At 40.1% G+C, this 20,627-nt stretch overlaps 1 protein-coding gene across 16 annotated transcripts in view; it reads right to left on the bottom strand.

The window, feature by feature from the left end:
* CELF2 (CUGBP Elav-like family member 2) overlaps positions 1-20,627 on the bottom strand; it is an 854,288-nt gene that overhangs the window by 325,187 nt on the left and 508,474 nt on the right. For 2 of the 16 annotated variants that reach the window (XM_074405067.1, XM_074405066.1), the window contains exon 1: positions 18-276. The exons of 7 other annotated variants lie outside the window; for them this stretch is intronic. Coding sequence is in view for 4 of the 9 variants with exons in the window: in XM_003930609.4 (XP_003930658.1) it covers positions 487-539 (53 nt within the window). In the remaining 5 variants the exon portion in view is untranslated. 7 more of the 16 variants (XM_039478525.2, XM_003930609.4, XM_010341166.3 and 4 more) reach the window with 7 other exon arrangements.

A 20,627-nucleotide genomic window follows, 5' to 3' on the forward strand; every position in this document is an offset into this window, starting at 1 on the left:
GATAAAGTGATCCAAACCTGGTTACACGGGAGGACTATTTAGGTAGGCTAAGTCCAGATTAGAGCGGTATTTGGAACGCAAGTCTAACATGGAGTCTCCTCAGCTCCTTTTTCGGTGATTATTCCATGCAGAGTGCATAATAATCAAAGAGGCTTAGACATTGCAAAGGAAAAGACAAACCAAGAGCCAGATTTGGAGCCCTTAAAATTATTCACTGGCCACTCACAAATAGCAGTGAGCAAATACATGATATGCTTTCAAAAGGCAACTAGTACAAATAGAACTCACGGCAGTCCTCCGCCTTTCTCTCGCTGGCTCTTTCTCCCAATCTCTTGGTCTCGATTTCATCTCCCCCTCTCTTTAGATTCTTTCCCCCCCTTCTCTTCTAAGGTAAGGAAGCTACTTGATTCAGAGCATAATTATTGTCTCAGCCAGCTCTAGAAACTAGAAACGCATGCATTAAAAACAAAGGACACAACAACATACCTTAAAAGCAGCTCTTCATTTCTCATAGTAACAGCGGATTTGGGACAGCGCATGCTTCTATACTGATAGTCTCAACAAAAGCCAGTTCAGAAGTACGCTCAAACATCAATGCCACAGTCGCTGCTCACTAACGCGCCCTCTCCTCTCTCTCTCTCTCTCTCTCTCTCTCTTTCTCTTTTTCTCTCTCTCTCTGTCTCTCTCTCTCTCTCTCCCCCCCTTCCCACTCTCGTCCCTAGTCAAATGCTGAGTAGTAGAGCAAAGGGGCTCCTGCAGATTCACTAAGTAGAAATAATCCTCTCTGACAAGTTATGTTGTCTATGCATATTTTTACACTAATACACTGTGCTGCCTATAGGGGTCTTGTCTGCATTCACTCAAGCCTGGCTAGTGTTAGTTCTCCTAATTACCATCTTTAAACATTGGAGCGGGGGAGGGGTGGGAAACCTAAGAACTCATTTACCTTTTTCTTATAAATTTAATGCCAAAACCAATTTCCCAGTTGCCTTTTGCTATCAAAACCGCAAGCGAACATTGCAGATGACTAACCACAAATTGGGATGGGTCAGTGTGCTAAAAAGGATTTTTGCCTCTCTTTTCTGGGACACTGCATTCACAGTTGGATTCATCTGCTCGTCTTGTTTTGTCCTCAGGAAAAGTGACAAGGTCAAGACCCTTAGTCCCACCCTGGGTCATAGATGCATAGGATGGAGATCGAGGACTTGGAAATATTTTAACTCTGTGCACACCAGAGTTCTCATAAATCAGAGCGTCATTCACCTGGAGGAGGGTATCTAATGGAAGCAGGCAATGCAAAGATTGTAGGGTGGCACCGGAGTCCTCATCAACACGGGAGCATCATCTGCAAAAGACCAATGAGTTGCTCTTTTCTAAAATAAGAAAAATCTGCTTCCCTACCAGGCTTTGCATGTACAGTTAACCAGGGAAATATGCATTGTACTTCTGTTTATTGGAATTAGAAAAATTCCATGCAGACTAGCCAAGTAAAATAGCAAGTTAAACACACACATACAGAGGAAAGAAGAGATGCTAAGAACTGAGCAATCCGTCATCAAAAGTGCAAGTGAAGGCAGTTTTCCAGGAGGTGTGTGCTGACCTGAAGCCAAGAATGTGCTCAGCTTGAATGGAACAACATAGAACAGCCTCAAACAGACCTGGGTCACTGAATCCTGGTCCCGCTCCTATTCTCCATCAGTACCACCATGCACTTCAGTATAATCTGGACTCAAAGCATTAGTGGGGATAATAACAGAGGGAGAGAGTAATGTTGGACTCTGTTCCCCACCTATTTTAAGATCTGGAACACACTCCAATTTCTTGTTAGGTCTCTGACCTCTGAACTTGGTCTTGATCCACAGCTAGAAAAATGAACATGTTCTCTGGGCAGGGGGAGATGAAGGTTTTTAAATCTCTGCTGCACAGCAATCTTGCATGGTGTATCAGTTGGACTATGGCAAATAAGCGAAGGATAGCAGTCACCATCCCATCCCTATTTCTAGAGGGCAACAAGAAGGCGTGATGAGTCACTTGACAAAAATCAGATCATGAAATGAGAGCCTTGTCCCTAAAACAACCCCATTTTTTTTTTTACATATTCTTGCTTCATTCTAACATATGAAAGTTACAGTGAATATATAAAAATGAACAACCTTGCCAGCAAATGATATCATATAAAATCTAAGATGTTCTTTTGAAGTAAGAAAAGCATCATGTAAATGAGCTTGGAACCAGCAAGATCTTAGGGAGAAAGAGTTTGAGCCCATACGCCTTGTGACTTTAACTTGGTGCTGGAGCAGAAGTCTCTTAAGGCAGGCAGATCATGAAGTCAGGAGTTCAAGACCAGCCTGGCCAGCATGGTGAAACCCTGTGTCTACTAAAAATACAAAAATTAGCTGGGCCTGGTGGTAGGTGCCTGTAATCCCAGCTACTCAGGAGGCCGAGGCAGGAGAATCACTTCAACCTGGGGAGGTAGAGGTTGCAGTGAGTCAAGTTTGTGCCATTGAACTCCAGCCTGGGTGACAAAGCAAGATTCCATCTCAAAAAAAAAAAAAAAAAAACCCAAAACAAAAAAACTTCTCTGTGGCTCTCTTTGCTCCAGCAGTTAAATGGGTGCGACAAATGCCAATTTATTTTAAAGCATCTGAAGAGCTTGTAGTGAAACTGGGTGTGTTCAGTCATTGCAAATATTAATAAAAGTGGGATAACTGGACAGACACCAGTCACGGGTTTTGTCCATTAGAGAAAAGTAAAAATACACTGCTCAGACACAAAGCCCTTTTCTGCATATTTCTGTATGGTTTCTAATGGGGGCTAATCTATGAGGCAAGTACTAACATAGCACAATAATGCAGTTGCTTATCCAGAGGTAAATTCTTAGCATTGGAAGCCCATGTTGTAGTACATGGGGCTGTTCCTACAGTGAAATGAACTGTGTATCTATGGTAGTAAGGACTGGAACTGAACCAAACCATTACATATTTTATACTCTCCACTTCCTTTTTGGTCTATGGATATAAATAATGAGAACACTATTGAGGTAAGAGTTTAGTACCTGTCTAAATGCCACTAAGATGACTGAGGGCTTTACATCCACCATGTGCTAAACCTGGGTTATAAAGATGAGTGAACAGGAAGAAAGAATGTGGTTTAGAACATGTACATAGTGTATAGTAAGTTTTTGACCCTCCCAACTCCATATTGAATTAATCTTTGCACTTCTTAATACATCCAACAGAATATTTTTTATTTTATCTGTAATTAATACATATTTGTTAAATAAAGGAATGAAATTATTTTTAACCACTGGAAATGTGAGGATGTGACTATTATTTTCTGCCATTTCTTTAACAAATAGGTGAAAAAAAGTAACCTCAACACTTCTAATTCTAATTCAGGCACTGGTCAGCATAGATGACTACACTGAGATATTCCTTTCATGCTATTGTGTTTTACATTTCAAGACCTCTTCACATTTACTGATTCATTTAATCCCCAGAACAACTTAGTGGGCAGGCAGAGCTGCTTCCTTAACCCACTTAGCTGCAGAAGTTCAAGTGCAGGAAGTGGCTGGAGTGACTTACCCAGAGAAGATGCATTAATGACAGAGCATGGGCGTTCATTCTACAGACTGCTTGGCCTGCACCCTTCAAGGGCAGCATGTGCAACCTGATGCCCCCATTGTGCACAGAGGTCCGCATACACACCCCAGCAAAGCATGGTTTTTAAGGAATGCTTAGTGCAATGAATCTTACACTTCCCTGATGTGATAGTGATAACTTTAGAGGATAGTCACATGGTTTGGCTGTGTCTCCACCCAAATCTCATCTTGAATTGTAGCTCCCAAAATTCCCACATGTTATGGGAGGGATGTAGTGGGAGATAACTGAATCACAGGGGTGGTTTCCCCTATACGGTTCTCATGGTAGTGAATACGTCTTATGAGATCTGATGGTTTTATAATGGATATCCTTTTTCACCTGGCTTTCATTTTTTCTCTTGCCTGCCACCATGTAAGACGTGACTTTCACCTTCTGCCATGATCGTGAGGCCTGTTCAGCCACGCGGAAGTGTGAGTCCACTAAACCTCTTTTTCTTTATAAATTACTCAGTCTCAGGTATGTCTTTATCAGCAGTGTGAAAACAGACTAATGCGGAGAGATAATAAGTTAATGAAAAATTGCTTAAGAGGTTCTGTCTTGGCCACTAGCATCAAGGCAATTTCTTTCAAACTTTATTCCACGTGAAGGTTGAGTTGAACCTAGACAAACTAACAACTTTTGGGGGAAAATTATTAATATTTTTGAGATCATCTACAGTAAGAGCCATTTTTTTAACAATCCTGATTATTATTATATTTGGCTGGTAGGGAAAATTTTTTCAAGAAAATTAGCAGTAATTAACAAAGAACAACAATAAGAAAATAGTAGATTGTTCTGATGCCCTCTCTATCCAAAAAGATGTTTTGCTCTATAAATTACATTTTTAGCTAATAATGCAAACTTGATGAAGAAAAAATCTAGAAAAGTGCTGCAATGTGAGAATATTGGTAGTGAGCTAAGAATCAGCCAGCTTCTTGGCCTTTCCAGATTTGAACATTCTAAAAAATTTTAAAAGGTGGAATTATGGATGCATTTGTTTCTGTTACAGGTAATTTCCAGAAGAAAGAGCTAAATTTCCAAATACAACTCAATGACTCTTCAATTTTTCTGCTTTCTGTGCCTCATCTTTGCATTTTGGCATTTACATTGCAGAAGTAATAAAAAGTATCATTTCAATGGAAGTGTTAATATGAAATATGCTAGAGCCTGGCACAATGGATTCCCTCTTTGATAAGAATGGGACAGTACACAACTCTAGCCTGCCTCTCAAATCCTAAAAGAATAACCCAGGAAGGTGGAAGCATTAAGGACATTAAATTTATTTAGCTGCTAGTTTCTGATACCAAGAACTGCCAAGTTTAATTAAGAAACATCCCATATTGCTATGGAAGATGAAAAGAATACATGGAAAATTTGTTAAGTAAATATGAAGCAATGATCAAGGTCTAAAACAAATGAATTTTCAGCTGGGTGCAGTGGCTCATGTCTGTAATCCCAGCACTTCGGGAGGCTGAGGCAGATCACGAGGTCAGGAGATTGAGACCATCCTGGCTAACACAGTGAAACCTGTCTCTACTAAAAATACAAAATATTAGCCAAGTGTGGTGGCATGTGCCTGTAGTCCCAGCTACTCAGGAGGCTGAGGCAGGAGAATCGCTTGGACCCAGGAGGTGGCGGTTGCAGTGAGCTGAGATTGTGCCACTATACTCCAGCCTAGGTGATAGAGTGAGACTCCATCTCAAAAAAAAAGAAAGAAAGAAATGGATTTTCAGTGTACCAACTGTATGGTACATACAAGGAGCTCAGTGAAGTTAATAAATATACATGTGAACGGATGTTCTTCTATTCTGCTGATATCACACTGAAGACACAAAGCTCCTCTGACCCCAATTTATCAAGTTCAGAGGAAGGGTCTTTCTCTATGGGTGCAACGGAGGCAAAGCAGTGATGTCTGCAAATAGCGGAGGAGCCTGGGGCAGCACTGGGGACAGGAGCCAGAAACTAAACTGGTGCCATCCTTCCTCCAGACCCCAGTTCCCTGTCCTGCCTTGTGGGGGTAAAAACTTCCAAAGCATAAAAGACCCAAGTATCACAGTTCACTACCTGAAACATAAAACTGAAATCTGATTTAAAAGCAAGACCCCAGGAACACTGCTAAAGAAAGGGTTTGGTAGTGTCTGGGGAACTTGGTCACATGAGTTGTTGTCACTTGAGCAACTAAAAAAATGACATCTTAGTCACACTCTGGAAGCTGGAGGTGGCCATCCCTGTGACAAACCCAAGGGCCCTAAATTCCAAAAGGAAATTCCTTCCACGAAGACTATTCATTCATTTTCAAAATGGAGCTGTTCACCAGGATGAGCAGGGCACGGGAATGAATAACGAGCAAGACTAATTGTAAAGCCCCTTATCATGATAAAGTGTCATATTTGTCAATAAGTATCTATAAATAATAAACCATAAAGTACTTGGAACTCTAAGAAGCCACTTGAAAATGGGTACTAGATAAATTTAAGAGGTATTGTTCTAAAGAGTAATCATGACTCTGTTGTAAATGAAACCAGACACCAAGAAATGGCTTTGGAGGACTATGTCTGTGTAGGTAGAGAAAGGACTGTTGAAGACAAGAAGAAAGGAAAAGGATTTCCCAGGAAAATAGACTATCATGGATAATGTAGTTGATAAAGAAAAGAAAAACAACAACTAGCTTTGGTTTGCAAAGTTTTACAACTTAGCAGACAACATGTTCACAACAGAGTGGTCATTTCTGGCCTAATGTTTCACCAACCACCACTTTCAGGCATGTGGGAAATCTTAAGAAGGCCATAGGTGAATATCATAAGTTAGACATGTAACATTTATGTGGAAAATGTACCAAGTTAATTCTTGCTATTTTTAGAGAAGGCAAAGGCCCAAGCAACTTCCTTTCTTCCTGCTCAAAGTGCCAGGTCAGAGGAACTATGTAACTCAACCATTATCCAGGCATGGATGTGAAACATGGTGTTTAGTGAACTTGGGGATCTTTCTTTTCTAGTGGTTTTGATTCTAGGGAATCTTAAGAAGTAAACTGCACAAGCTTAATAAAGACCACAGTGGAGTGGATCAGCCTTCCTTCCTGGAAGCTGAGCTCAATACGGCGATTCATATGATTACGTGACAGAAATGCAAGAGAAATCCAGATGGTCTAAGAAAGATGACTTTGAAACTATCATAACATATCCACAGTTCTTTTTAATTTTTTTATACTTTTTCAGAGACAGTGTCTTGCTCTGTTGCCCAGGCTGGAGTGCAGTGGCACAATCATAGCTCACTGCAGCCTTGAACTCCTGGGCTCAAGTATTCCTCTTGCCTCAGCTTCCCAAGTAGGTAGGACTACAAGCGTATGCTTCAGTGCCCATCGCATAGCTCTCATATAATACTCAGGCACTTTCAATGTTACCTTTCTTTTTATGTCACCCTCTGAAATTAAGTTATTTACTTACAAACTTTTTTACTATCTGTTTCTTCCATCTGAACCTAAGTTCCATGAAAGCAGGGAGTTTCTTCATTTTATCCCCACTTAGAACAATGTGTGGTATGTGGTAGACACTCAGGAAACATTTGCTCAGAGGATGGATTTCTTCATGAAGTATTCTTGTTGTCTGTTACCTAGTCTCAGTGGCTTGCAGCTGTATCACACAATTTGTAAATTATCACACTCAACAAGGAGGAGTCATTAAGTTATTCAGCTGTAACAAGGAGACAAAAAGATTAGGAAGGGCTTGTTCCTAACTTTAAGGACTTGATACATTCCTCGAGATAGAATGATAAACTTGATGTTTTCATAATTGTTTTTGAATTTTAAAGCACCATTTATATGGGTACCTTGAAAATAAAATGATAAAACTGTATATTTCCTTCATTACTTTCTATAAATGCTAAAGTTTTGGAGTTGATAAACTGCAGGCAGGTAAGACTGGGCATTGAAGATCAAATGGGAAGACAAGACTTTCAGAATTAGGGGCGATGGGAGGAGGATGGTGATTTTAGTGGTGGCTTGGAAAAAGCAATTGTACTGTGGGCAAGGTACAAGAATCAGAAGTCAGTGTAATTTTTGCTTTATTCAATTTCCAGAGTAGGTCTACTTTTTGTATCTCATGCTTCTGTTAACTGTGCCATATCCCCAAGAGCTAGTGTCACCTCATTTCTCCCTCAGTCAACCTGTACTCCCCTGCCCTCCCACCTCACTGAGATCCCTCAGGGATCAACAGCAAGTTACTCTTATGAGTTCTATCCTCTGCCTGCTATTAAAAACACAACATTGGCCGGGTACAGTGGCTCACGCCTATAATCCCAGCACTTTGGGAGGCTGAGGTGGGCAGATCACAAGGTCAGGGGTTTGAGACCAGCTTGGTCCACATTTTGAAACCCTGTCTCTACTAAAAATACAAAAACTAGCCAGGTGTGGTGGAATGTGCCTATAGTCCCAGCTATTCAGGAGGCTGAGGCAAGAGAATTGCTTGAACTCAGGAGGCAGAGGATGCAGTGAGCCTAGACTGTGTCATTGCACTCCAGCCTGGGTGACAGAACAAGACTCCATTTAAAAAAAACAAACAAACCAACCAAAGCAAAACAAAACCCCACAACATTTAAAGCTATTAAAGGCACGACACATTTCCTTAAATCAGTTCCTAGTGAGATCTATGCTCAGTTTTAAAAATGCATTAAATTTTATTTTATTTTACATTGCAGTGGTAGACATTAACCATTACATTGATTTTCCTATTCCTTTAAAATATGGCAAATGCTCTAAGCACATAACTAAGTTATGATCTCCAAAAGAAAGTTCCTGGCAGGCTTCTAGTGGCCAAAGGGGTAGTGGAGACAAGGTAGAGAGTAGCCTACAGCTGAGTGAGGAAAGACATGGCATTTCACACTAAAGACTTCACCAGTAGGAAGCCATGAAAGATTTAGGGCTCTAGAAAGATAACTCAGCATTGTATTAGCCTGTTCTCACACTGCTGATGAAGACATACCTGAGATTGGCTAATTTATAAGGAAAGAGGTTTAAATGACTCATAGTTCCACATGGCTGGGGAGGCTTGACAATCATAGTGGAAGGTGAAGAAGGAGCAAAGTCACATCTTACATGGTGTCAGGCAAGAGAGCATGTGCAATGGACCTCCCCTTTATAAAACCATCAGTTCCGGTGAGACTTACTATCAGGAGAACAGCATGAGAAAAATCCATCCCTCATGATTCAATTACCTCTCACTTGGTCCCTCCCATGACACGTTGGGATTATTACAATTTGAGGTGAGATTTGGTTGCGGACATAGAGCCAAACCATATCATGCATGCAGCATGAACTGAGAACTTAGAAGAGCCTAGAGGAAGAAGGAAGGACCATGGGAAGACCACCCTATAAGTGAGAGACTACGAGACCATGAGGGAGGTTCTTCTCTTCTTCTACCACTGCCTACTTGTCCAGCTGGTGCACGATGCATATAACACTTGTGTGGAAAATGGGCCAAGTTTATTCTTGCTATTTTTAGAGGAGGCAAAAGCACAGGCAACTCCCTTTCTTCCTCCTCAAAGTGCCAGGTCAGAGAAACTATGTAACTTGACCATTATTCGGGCATCCAAAATGTGAATGTTGTTTTGGTGCACTTGGGGGTCTTTCTTTCCCAGTGGTTTTGATTCTAGGGAATCCTAAAAAGTAAACCACACAAGTTTAATAAAGACCACAGTAGAGTGGGTCTGCCTTCCTTCCTGGAAGCTGAGACCAATATGGTGATTCATATGATTACATGACGGAACTGCAAGAGAAACCCAGATGGTCGAGGAAAGATGAGTTTGAAACTATCATAACACATCCACAGTTCTTTTTAATTTTTTATACTTTTTCAGAGACAGCGTCTTGCTCTGTTGCCCAGGCTGGAGTGCAGTGGCACAAAGGACTGTATCACTCGGCTATCAGAGCCATCCTGTAAATCTGCATTGTCACCCACATGACACAAATGAGAAAAGGCGAGGGCCTGGGGGATTAAGAACGGCCCACGCTGACACAGGCAGTGCGTGGCAGGGATGGGCATCGTTAGTCTATGTTGCCAGCAGCAGCTGTAGAGATAGAAGAGGGGCCAAAGCATATTTTAGCAGTAGAATCACAATGTGGACAACTGAGTGGGCGGAATGAAGAAAACCAAGGAGTTGAAGATAATTCTGATGTTTCCAACATGGACAATTTGGCAAATGATGGTACTGTTGACCAAGAAGGCAACCAAAAAGGTAAAACCGGGTCACTGGGGAAGATAAGTTACTCTGCTGAGAATAAGCTGAGCTTGAGATGCCCGTGGGCTGCACCTCCGAGGAGACGATGAAGTTAGAAATACTGCAGTGGAGGAGATCAGCCCAGAAGAAAGTTGAGGGCAAAAACTGAGATTTGGAGGAGGACCAGAACCCCAGGGCAAATCCAAACTTGGCTGCAGGGACAAAGGAGGATGTTCCAGTAAAAGAGAAGACCAAATGCATGAAAGAAGGGTTGAAACCTAGTTGGGTTGAGAAAATACATACATACAAAGTTATGAGTTACCTTGCCATCGATGATATCATGAATTATTTATTTGGATGCCGAATGAAAAAGCAGGACAGTACAGATATAAGGCAGGAACATGCAGAAAGTTTCAGAAACCAGTTGGGAACTGGGGCTATAACCCACAAAGGCAGCTGGTTTTAAAATAAATCAGGCTACTTCTGTGCCTGCACATGCCCTGAGAAAGGACACGGGGACAAAAGTTAACCCTAGAGGTCAGGTAAAATCCTTGCCTTCACCGACTGTAGCCAAACCTTCAGCTCCTTGCCCTGATTTCTGAGAGAGTAGTAAGTGCTCTGCTATTTATCGCCATCTCCTCTAATGTATAACTAAAAAATAACAGGGCTGGGGGCTGGAGGCACTGAGGTAGGGGCACTGCACCCAGCTTTCTGAACAGACAAGCAAAGGTGCAAAACAAACTCTTATGCTTCCAGTAGGCTGGTTGGATCCACTGTTTCCAGAAAAGCAACAGCACAAGTTGATTTTGAAGATGTCTTTGAATTTGGCCAGGTAAGGATTCCGAAAAACTGTAATAAGAAATTAGAAACTCTAGACTTGCATAAAATGTCCTGGGTCAATTGTTTTATACTTTAAACTTTTTAAAGTAAAAAGTATTATATACTTACAAGAAAGTTCACATAAGCATTTAGTTCATGGAATATTCACAGTCTGAACATACCTGTGCTATCAGCACCCAAATCAAAGACTTACATTCATTTTTAATTCCCGAACCAATGCATAATTTGATGAACATAAATATACAGAAACTAGAATGCCCATGAGTTTACATTGTCAGATAGACAACGAGAATCTGTTGATCAACACTTTCTCTGGAACCACCTACTTCCTCCCATCTCTACTATATTAGATGAGGTCATTAGACCTCTTAAGGAATCTCCCTGTCCCTAGTCTTTCTGGCTCTGATCCATGTTACACATTTTGGCCAGAGTTATTTAATACTGGAATATGGTCATAGCTGTCTCCTGCTTAGAGCCCTCTGAAGGTGTTTGCCTGCCCTAAAAAGTCCAAGCTACATAATAATGCCCATGAGACCCACCTACATCTCCAATTCATCTCTCAGGTATTCTTACCTGGCATACCTAAGCTTCTTGCAATTCCTCAAATACACAATTTCTCTTGTGTCTATGCTTTCACTCATGCTGTTTCCTACCAATGCAAAACTCTCCAGTAATCCCAACCCCGTCACTGGGTTTATTTCTGTGTATCCTTCAGAGCTGAGCTTAAATATCAAAGCACTGAGCATAAAAATAGGTGCTCAAAAATACTGGCTGGCTGAATATATAATTAATTCGGTGACATCATCTCAGGAGAAAAGGAGATAAAAAGATGTCATAATATGTTCCCAGTTTCAAAAATAAAAAAAAAATGTGATGAGTTACATGAGCCATACGTTTCTTTTTCTGAAGGATAAGAATGTTAGTTATCTAAAGTTGAATTACTGTAAGGAAGATTCAAAAGGGGCATTGGGCATGGCTCCTGCCCTCAGGGAACATAAAATCAAATTAGAAAGACACAATTTAATATGGGAAACAAAGAATAATGCAGTGTCTACTGCTGTAGGATTTTTTTTTTTTTTTTTTTTGAGATGGAGTTTCACTCTTGTTGCCAAGGCCAGAGTGCAATGGCACAATCTCGGCTCACTACAAACTCCACTGCCTAGGGTCAAGTGATTCTCCTCCTCAGCCTTCCAAGTAGCTGGGATTAGAGGCATGGGCCACTACGCCTGGCTAATTTTGTATTTTTAGCAGAGATGGGGTTTCTCCCTCTTGGTCAAGCTGGTCTCAAACTCCTGAGCTCAGATGATCCACCTGCCTCAGCCTCCCAAAGTGCTGGAATTACCGGCATGAGCCACCGCACCTGGCCTGCTGTGAGATTTTATGAGCCACAAGAGCTCCAGGCAAGGGCAGGTGATAAGAGTATGCTAGAATAACCAGGGAAACCTTTGCAGAGAGACAGGACTTGGAAGAATCTTGAAGGGCATGCCTTCACTGCGGTAGGACATGAAGAGAAAGCATGAGATAGCCCCTGCAGAGGAGACTAGCTTGAGGGTAGAGAACCTGAGAGATGGTTAAAAAAAAAATAAAATAAAAAAAAAAAGCCTGAATAGAAGAGCTTGGATTGACAAAGGTGGATAAACAGACACGGGGAAGAGTGAGGCTGGACTGTGAATCCTATAAATCAGCAGTCCCCAACCTTTTTGGCACCCAGGAGGATGGAGTGTAGGGGTGGCAGGAGGGATGATGGTTTTGGGATGAAACTGTTCCACCTCAGATCATCAGGCGTAAGTTAGATTCTCATAAGGAACACACAATCTAGATCCCTCACAGGTGCCATTCACAATAGGGTTCACCCTCCTTTGAGAATAGAATGCCACTGCTGATCCCACAGGAGGCAGAACTTGGGCGGTAACTCAAGCAATGGCGAGTGGCTGTAAATACAGATGTAGCTTAGCTGGCTCACCTGCAACTCACCTCCTGCCATGTGGCCCTGTTCCTAACAGGGTTAGGGGCCCCTGTTGCAAATCAGGCAGAGGAATCTGCCTTCAACATAGCAAACAATGGAGATTCCATGTAATTTCTGGATCAGTAAATGAGAATCCTCTCTGAATACATCAACGAGAAAGTGAAGGACAATTTCAGCAGCTGGTAGCTGACAGGTAGACCATGATATTCCCAACTACACATTAAGAGCACTCGCACGATATAAAAATAATCAGCATTTGAGATCATGGTGGAACAAGGGAAAGAAACAGATACTCTGCAACCATGTAAATAATGAAATAGCCCCTTCTCCCAATTGCTCCTTTACCAGTGACAACTCTAGTCCTTCTTTAATCTTCTTGTCATCTAGGTAAAAACTACCAAGATACTTGCGTTAGTCAGCTAGGGCTGCCTACATGACAAACCCTGAGTGGCTTAAGCAACAGAAATTTATTTCTCACAGTCCTGGAGGCTGGAAGTCAAGATGAAGGTGACAGCAGACTTGGTTTCTCAAGAGGCTCTTCTCCTTGGCTTCCCAACAGCCTTCTCCCTATGCCTACACATCCCTGGTGTCTTTTTCTTTTTTTTTCTGATAAGGATACCTGTCCTAATGGATCGGGGCCCCACAGTTACGATGTCATTAACTCTACTTCCTTAAGGTTCTATCTCCAAATACAATCACATTCCCAGGTACCAGGGTTAGGACTTCCACATACAAATTTTGGGGAGAACACAATTGAGTCCATAATGATATCCCATGCTTTCTGAAAACATCCAATCCAAGACTGTCCTCCAGTTCCTTAAAACCCTATTTGAATCATACAGCACAAGCTCTATTTCTACAATAAGCTCCTTTCAACTCTTTTTTTCCAAGACGTCCTGTCACACCCTTGGTATGCATTCTCTTTTGCTGCCACAATTATGTAAATATAGCTTTGATTACAAGTGTGTTCCCAGTGGCTTGGGGTGTTAGACTTCTATACCAGGATCTTCCATATTCCCGAGACTTGCCTTTCTCATGCTTTGTGTCTGTGTAAATTGGCATTTCCCCCTCCCAGCTAACTCCTGCTCATCCTCACAGTTGCAGTTCAAATATCACCTACCCTGCAGGCATTTCCTAATTACTCTAGTAGTTTGAGTTAGATGCCTCCTGTGATGGCTTTGTAATGAGTCAACTTGGTCAGGCCAAACTATGTTTCCCAAAACTCATTTTAAAAGATTTTTAGTTAGGGTGGGACACAAGATTCTTGTGAGATCTGAAGGACAACAGGGAAACAACAGTTATTTTGTAGCTCATATACTTTGTAACTGATCTGCTGACTTGCCTCTTTGGTGGGAAGCAGCAGCTGGCCCTGCAATTGTTCTGCCTTGCCCTGGATCCTTCTCCCTGAGTTTCTCTGACTTCTGGGCCAGCCATGTGCTTAGCTCTATCACCAAGGTCAATGAACCTTACTGAGGCAGAAACAACAAGAACATATACGTGTTTCAGCACATCCTCAAGTAGTTAAATCTTGTGGTTGTGGGTTTTAGCCTGCCCTTGATCTCCTCCACTTTATCATCTTCCCTTGTTAGCTGTTTGGTCTACAGACTTCAAATTCCAGCACTGGATGTAAAGGAAAAAAAAAACCTTACAGAGACTGTTTAACCTACTGCCGTAATTGTGTAGTCAAATCCCTGTAACAAATAACCATTTATCACCTATCATTGACTTATCTATTCATCCATTCATTACTTTTCTATCTAACTATCGAATCATCTGTCTACCTATATATCTGTTATCTATTGATTCTGCTAGTCCTGTTTCTTTGGCTGAGCCCTGAATAATACACCCCTCTTCTGAAATATTTCTCTTTACTTCATCTAAACCTTGAATATACTTCTCTTATGTCATTTATCATACTTCGCTATCACAATTTTTGTGTTAGATTGGATTATTTTACCAATCCTTTATGCCCTCCTTCGATCATATGACCTTATAGTACATTAGAGTGAGTGGAATATGTCTGCACTCCATTGACATTGGACTTGACAATGAGATTTGCTTTCATCGCTAACATGTTACTTGACATTAGGTTAAATGTGCTTGTGTGGTTTGGGTTTTTCTGTATTGTAACCTGTGACCATGCTTTTCTCATGTCAGACATGAGAAAAGCATGCCTGGGGAATCCACTGTTCCTTCCACCTGGGTCCCAGAACAAACACACATGGAGATTTGAGCCCAACTCACAATTTAAAGCCAACCCCAGCTGATTCACAATCTGAAAGAGAGCCACCTAGCCTAGATCTGCCAAACCATTGTTGATCTGTAGATTCATAAGTGTAAGAATAAACAGTTATTGCTGCACACCACTGCACTGTGGAATAATTTGTATGTGACCTTATTGCAGTAATTGATTAGTAAATGTGTTTTCTTGTCTGGTCCCCTTTAGAGTGTTAGCTCTTTAAGGTCAGGTACCATTATGAGAATTTCCATATTTCCCAATGCCTATTAAGGTACCTGACAAACAGTAGGTACTCAATAAATGTTTGTTGCATAACAGTAAAAAATGACCAAGTGAATGAAGAACTGTTGTGGAGAAGGGCATGGTACAGGGGTGTTTTAGGAAGCAGAAACAGAGATGTGTGTAGGATGGAAATAGGGAGAAGTCTGGAATCAGGTAATAAGCATAATGGGATCTGTGCACAATTATGGAATAAAATGTTGTCTACTTTTTTCAAGAGGCCACAGGGTTTGCATTTGATTCCAGTAATCTTTGAAGAGCATTTTCTTCCCTCTTTCAAGTTTTTTGGGGCAGCTGCAATACTTGTCTGCAGCAGTATTTGAGAAACTGATGAAAGATGAAAAGCCTTAAACTCCTCTGAAAATTGAGAAAACAAAATTACTGAGAAGTAAAACTTTCCTATTCTTCTTCAGATAACCTTGTCTCCGTATAATAGTCTAATTTGATATGGGCTGTTTATCACCCCCTGGATGCACTGGTGGATTGTTGGGGACAGGCAGGTGTGACACCACATCTGAAACTCTCCCAGCTCTTAGCCTGGTTACCAGAGGTGTCAGCAGCCCGTTTGCCTCAGTTTTCCCAGCAGGATCATCACCACTGAGACTCTTGTCACTTCCCCTTAGTGTGTGCCTCATAGGCCTGTCATCAGAATTGCTTTTTAGGAGACAGCTTGAAGGATGCCAAATTCATTAGCTGTCGTCAGCTGAACTTTGCAAATCTTTTTCTTACCTTGAACAAACAGCACACACATATACACACATGTACACATGCACACCCAACACCACAAATACCCACAAGGATTCCACCGTGTTTTGGAGAACAAAAAGAGAGCCTGCATTTTGTTTGGTGTCAATCATAACCTGAGATTAAAGCTGTTGTTTTATGCATTCAAAATTTACACCCGCCAAACTCAGGCTTTCTCTGCCTAAGCTCTGAACTTCAAAAGGAATACTTTATGGGGGATAAAAAACCCTACACAAACCATACAACACACACACACACACACACACACACACACACACACACACACACACACACTGCATGAACCTCAAAAAGATGCTGTAAGCCCTGGAATGCATTTCATTTTCATTCTTTAAATGAAGGCACAATGCCAAAATGCCTGCACAATTATTCTTAGAGTTGTGCAAAGCCACTGAGACTACAACTTGCCCCAAATGACACCCAAACCATGTTGACGTAGTAAAATGTCGGTGCATTTCTGAGCATTTCACTGAATCCTCTTTCCAGGCTATCTCAGGCAGAAAAAAACCTTGTTTTATAACAAGTATTTATCTATAAATCTCTAGAAGATCATTCCCTTTTTAGCCTATATTTAGCATCTTGCTACAAATGAAACTTATCTTATAAAATATACTGAATTCCCACTGAGCATATATTATACTACTAAAACTTTACCATTAAGAGGCTCTCAATTTAGATGTCATTAACTCAGATTTAGTGATAATTTGGACATAGAATGCGATTCTCTTTAAAAATAACATTTATTGTTTTTAATGATTACAAAAGCAATTCATGCTCATAATAATGCTCAGAAGAAACACAGATAAGTATAAAGAAGAAATGTTATCACCTCAGTCTCACTAGATACAAAATTGTTTAACTTTTGGTAATATTTCCTTTTGGTCATTTTCAATGCATATACTTTATCTCTTTATATAAAATTGTGGTTGCATTAATCAGTATTTTAAATCTTTTTTATACATGATATGTTTTTCTTACATAAGTAATGACTTGAAAATATTTTCCAAGGATTATATATTATTTTATTTTACAGATATCCCATAATTTAGTTAACCATTCCCCTAAAATTAGATAATAAGAGCATTCGTAAATTTTTACTTTTATATACAGCATTGAGATGAAAATTCTTATATGTGAATGTATGTGGGTAATTCTGATTTTCATCAGAGAGAAGATAACTCTTTTACATCTTAACATATATCACCAATTTGCTTTGCAGGTTTGAAATGGACATTCCCCCATATACGAGAGTGACTTGGTGGTCCCAAGTGTACTGTTCACTGTAAATATGTACATACTATGAGTGATGACATATTACTTCACCGTTTTATTTGCATGTCTCTGAATACCAGTGAAGATAAATATTTCTCCCAATATTTATTGCCATTTGTCTACTTTCATGGTCAGTTTATGTGCCTTAGTAATAAACAGTTTTTCTTAATCAAGTTGAAACCGGTCTATATTTATTTCTTTTTTTGAGATGGAGTCTTGCTCTGTCGCCCAGGCTGATGCGCAGTGGTGTGATCTCAACTCACTGCAACCTCCGCCTCCTGGGTTCAAGTGATTCTCCTGCCTGAGCCTCCTGAGTAGCTGGGACTACAGGCACCCGCCACCATGCCTGGCTAATTTTTTATATTTTTAGTAGAGACAGGGTTTCACTGTGTTAGTCAGGATGGTCTCGCTCTCCTGACCTTGTGATCCGCCTTCCTTGGCCTTCCAAAGTGCTGGGATTACAAGCATGAGCCACTGTGTCCGGCCTCTATATTTATTTCTACATTTTAATTCCCATAAAAGAATGGTTTTTTTCCCAAATCATCATTTACTTTTAATGATTAAAAATTTTTTGGTGCTGAATTTACAAATTTTTAGATAGCCAAAGATTTCAATAATTTCCTTCACTATTTTATTTAACATAATAAGTCTTATCTACCCTGAGAGTAGCTTTTTACCTTTGTGGTTTTTTGGTTTTCTTTTTTACTATTTGATTCGTTCAGAATTTATTTTGGTGCATGTTTTAAAGTGAAATGCAATGTGAATTTTTTACTTTTTCCACATGGGAAGTTTAACCAGTATCATTTATTACACGATCCTTTTCCCTGGGGTTTTTGGGGTAAGATGTGTATGTTTACATATCAGATTCCATGCTACTAAATCCGTCTGTCATTTCTTAGGTTGGCACCATGTTGCTTTAATGAAGAAAAACTGGTGGCTATGCTTTACAACATCTGATATGGCAAGTTACTTAAGCATTATGCTTCCCTTTCAAAGGGAACTTCAAGCTGAGATTTAGAGTAAATTCAAATCAATTAAAAAAATTTACTGAAATTTTTATTAGTGTTTGTTCTGTACCCTTGGATTCATCTAGGAAAAGTTTAATATCTTTAGAGTACTAGCTCTTTCCATCTAGAAGCATAGGCTAATTCTAAATTTATTAAAATCTTAATATTTTCTCTCTCAGAGAAGACTTCATGTTTTCTTCAGCTAGTTCCCACATGTTAACTACCGATTTAAGGTAAAGCTGTTGCTTAAAATTTTTTTCATTACACTGTCCTTAAATTCATACAGATTTTTAGTTTTTTCACTTTTTATGTTTATATTTATCATTTTTACAAATGACAAAACTTGTATCTTTTGTGTTTCTAATGAGTATATCTGATTATTTGGGTTCCATGTTTTACTGCTATGAGCAGACCTTCCAGTACATTATTTAATGAATGATGATAATTTGTGCCCTTGTTCATCTCTTACCCAATTGTTGGTTTAAGCTAGCTGTTTCTTTGCATTCCTGGTTTTCTAGGAGTTTCTTTCACCCCTTAGGAATAAGGGCTTAATATTTTAAAAATTTGTATTTCAATAGTTTTTTGGGGTACAGGTTTTTGGTTACATGGGTAAGTTATTTAGTGGTGATTTCTGAGATTTTAGTGTACCCATCACCCAAGCAGTCTACACTGTCACTAATATGTAGTCTTTTATTCCTCACCCCACTCCCAACCCTCCCCACCAAGTCCCTAAACTCCATTATATCATTCTTATGCTTTTGTTTCCTCATAGCTTAGCTCCCATCTATAAGTGAGAACGTATGGTATTTGGTTTTCTGTTCCCAAGTTACTTCACTTAGAAAAATGGCCTCCAGCTCCATCCAAGTTGTGTAAAAGACATTATTTCATTCCTTTTTAAGGATGACTAGTATTCCATGCTATATACATCACATTTTCTTTGTCCACTCATTTGCTGATGGGCACTTAGGTTGGTTCCATGTCTTTGCAATTGCGAATTGTGCTGCTGTAAACATGCATGTGCAAGTGTCTTTTTCATATCATGACTTCTTTTCCTCTGGATAGATACCCAGTAGTGGGATTGATGGATTGAATGGTAGACCTATTTTTAGTTCTTTAAGGAATCTCCATACTTTTCCATAGTAATACTGATTTATATTCCCAGTAGCCATGTAAAAGTGTTCCCTTTTCGGCCAGGCACGGAGGCTTACGCTTGTAATCTCAGCACTTTGGGAGACCGAGGCGGGTGGATCACCTGAAGTCAAGAGTTCCAGACCAGCCTGACCAACATGGAGAAACCACATCTTTACTAAAAGTACATAATTAGCCAGGGGCGTAGTGACACATGCCTGTAGTCCCAGTTACTCGGTAGAAACCTGGGAGGCGGAGGTTGCAATGAGTAGAGATGGTGCCAACGCACTCCAGCTTGGGCAACAAGAGCAAAACTCCACTGCAAAAAAAAAAAAAGAAAAGAAAGAAAAAAATAGTGTTCCCTTTTCACCACATTTGTGCCAAACATCTGTTGTTTTTTGACTTTTTAATTATGGCTATTTTTGCAGGAGTAAGGTGCTATCTCAGTGTAGTTTTAATTTGTATTTTCAGTGATGTTCAGCATGTTTTCATATGTTTGTTAGCAGTTTGTATATCTTCTTTTGAGAATTGTCTATTAATGTTCCTTGACTACTTTTTAATGGGATTTTTTTTTCTTGCTAATTTGTTTGAGTTCCTTATAGATTCTGGCTATCACTATTGAGTTCTTATTGAGATCTTTTTTTATTGATCTACTGAGGTGATACGTTATAGTATATTAATATTATAAACTAAAGCATCTTTTTATTTTCAAACAAACCACAATTGATTGTGGAGTATAACTCTTTTAATGTGCTCTATCTCTGAACTACATCAAGGGCCCTAGGTTAAAGCACAATCTTTTGTAAAGTATCTGTTCATATCCTTCGCCCATTTTTGAATGCGCTTGTTTGCTTTTTTCTTGTAGGTGGGTGTTGAACAATGAGAACACATGGACACAGGGAGGGGAGCACTACACACTGAGGTCCATTGGGGGGAAATGGGGGAGGGGCGGGGGGTGGGGAGGTGGGGAGGTGGGAAGAGATAGCATGGGGAGAAATGACAGATACAGGTGAGGGGACGGAAGGCAGCAAACCACACTGCCATGTGTGTACCTATGCAACAATATTATATGTTCATCACATGTACCCCAAAACCTAAAATGCAATTAAAAAAAAAAAGCACAATCTTAACTAGAAATCCCAAAGAATATGTAGTTTTTTTTAGTAAAAAGTTAAAAAGGAAACAATAGATCTTGATATTTTTAAAGTTTAGGAAACATTTAATACAGCCCTGTTGTGACATATTTATTTTCATTCAACTAAGCAGAATGTGTGTGTGTATGT

The sequence above is a fragment of the Saimiri boliviensis genome, chromosome 8, assembly GCF_048565385.1.
Source record: "Saimiri boliviensis isolate mSaiBol1 chromosome 8, mSaiBol1.pri, whole genome shotgun sequence".
NCBI lineage: Eukaryota > Metazoa > Chordata > Mammalia > Primates > Cebidae > Saimiri > Saimiri boliviensis.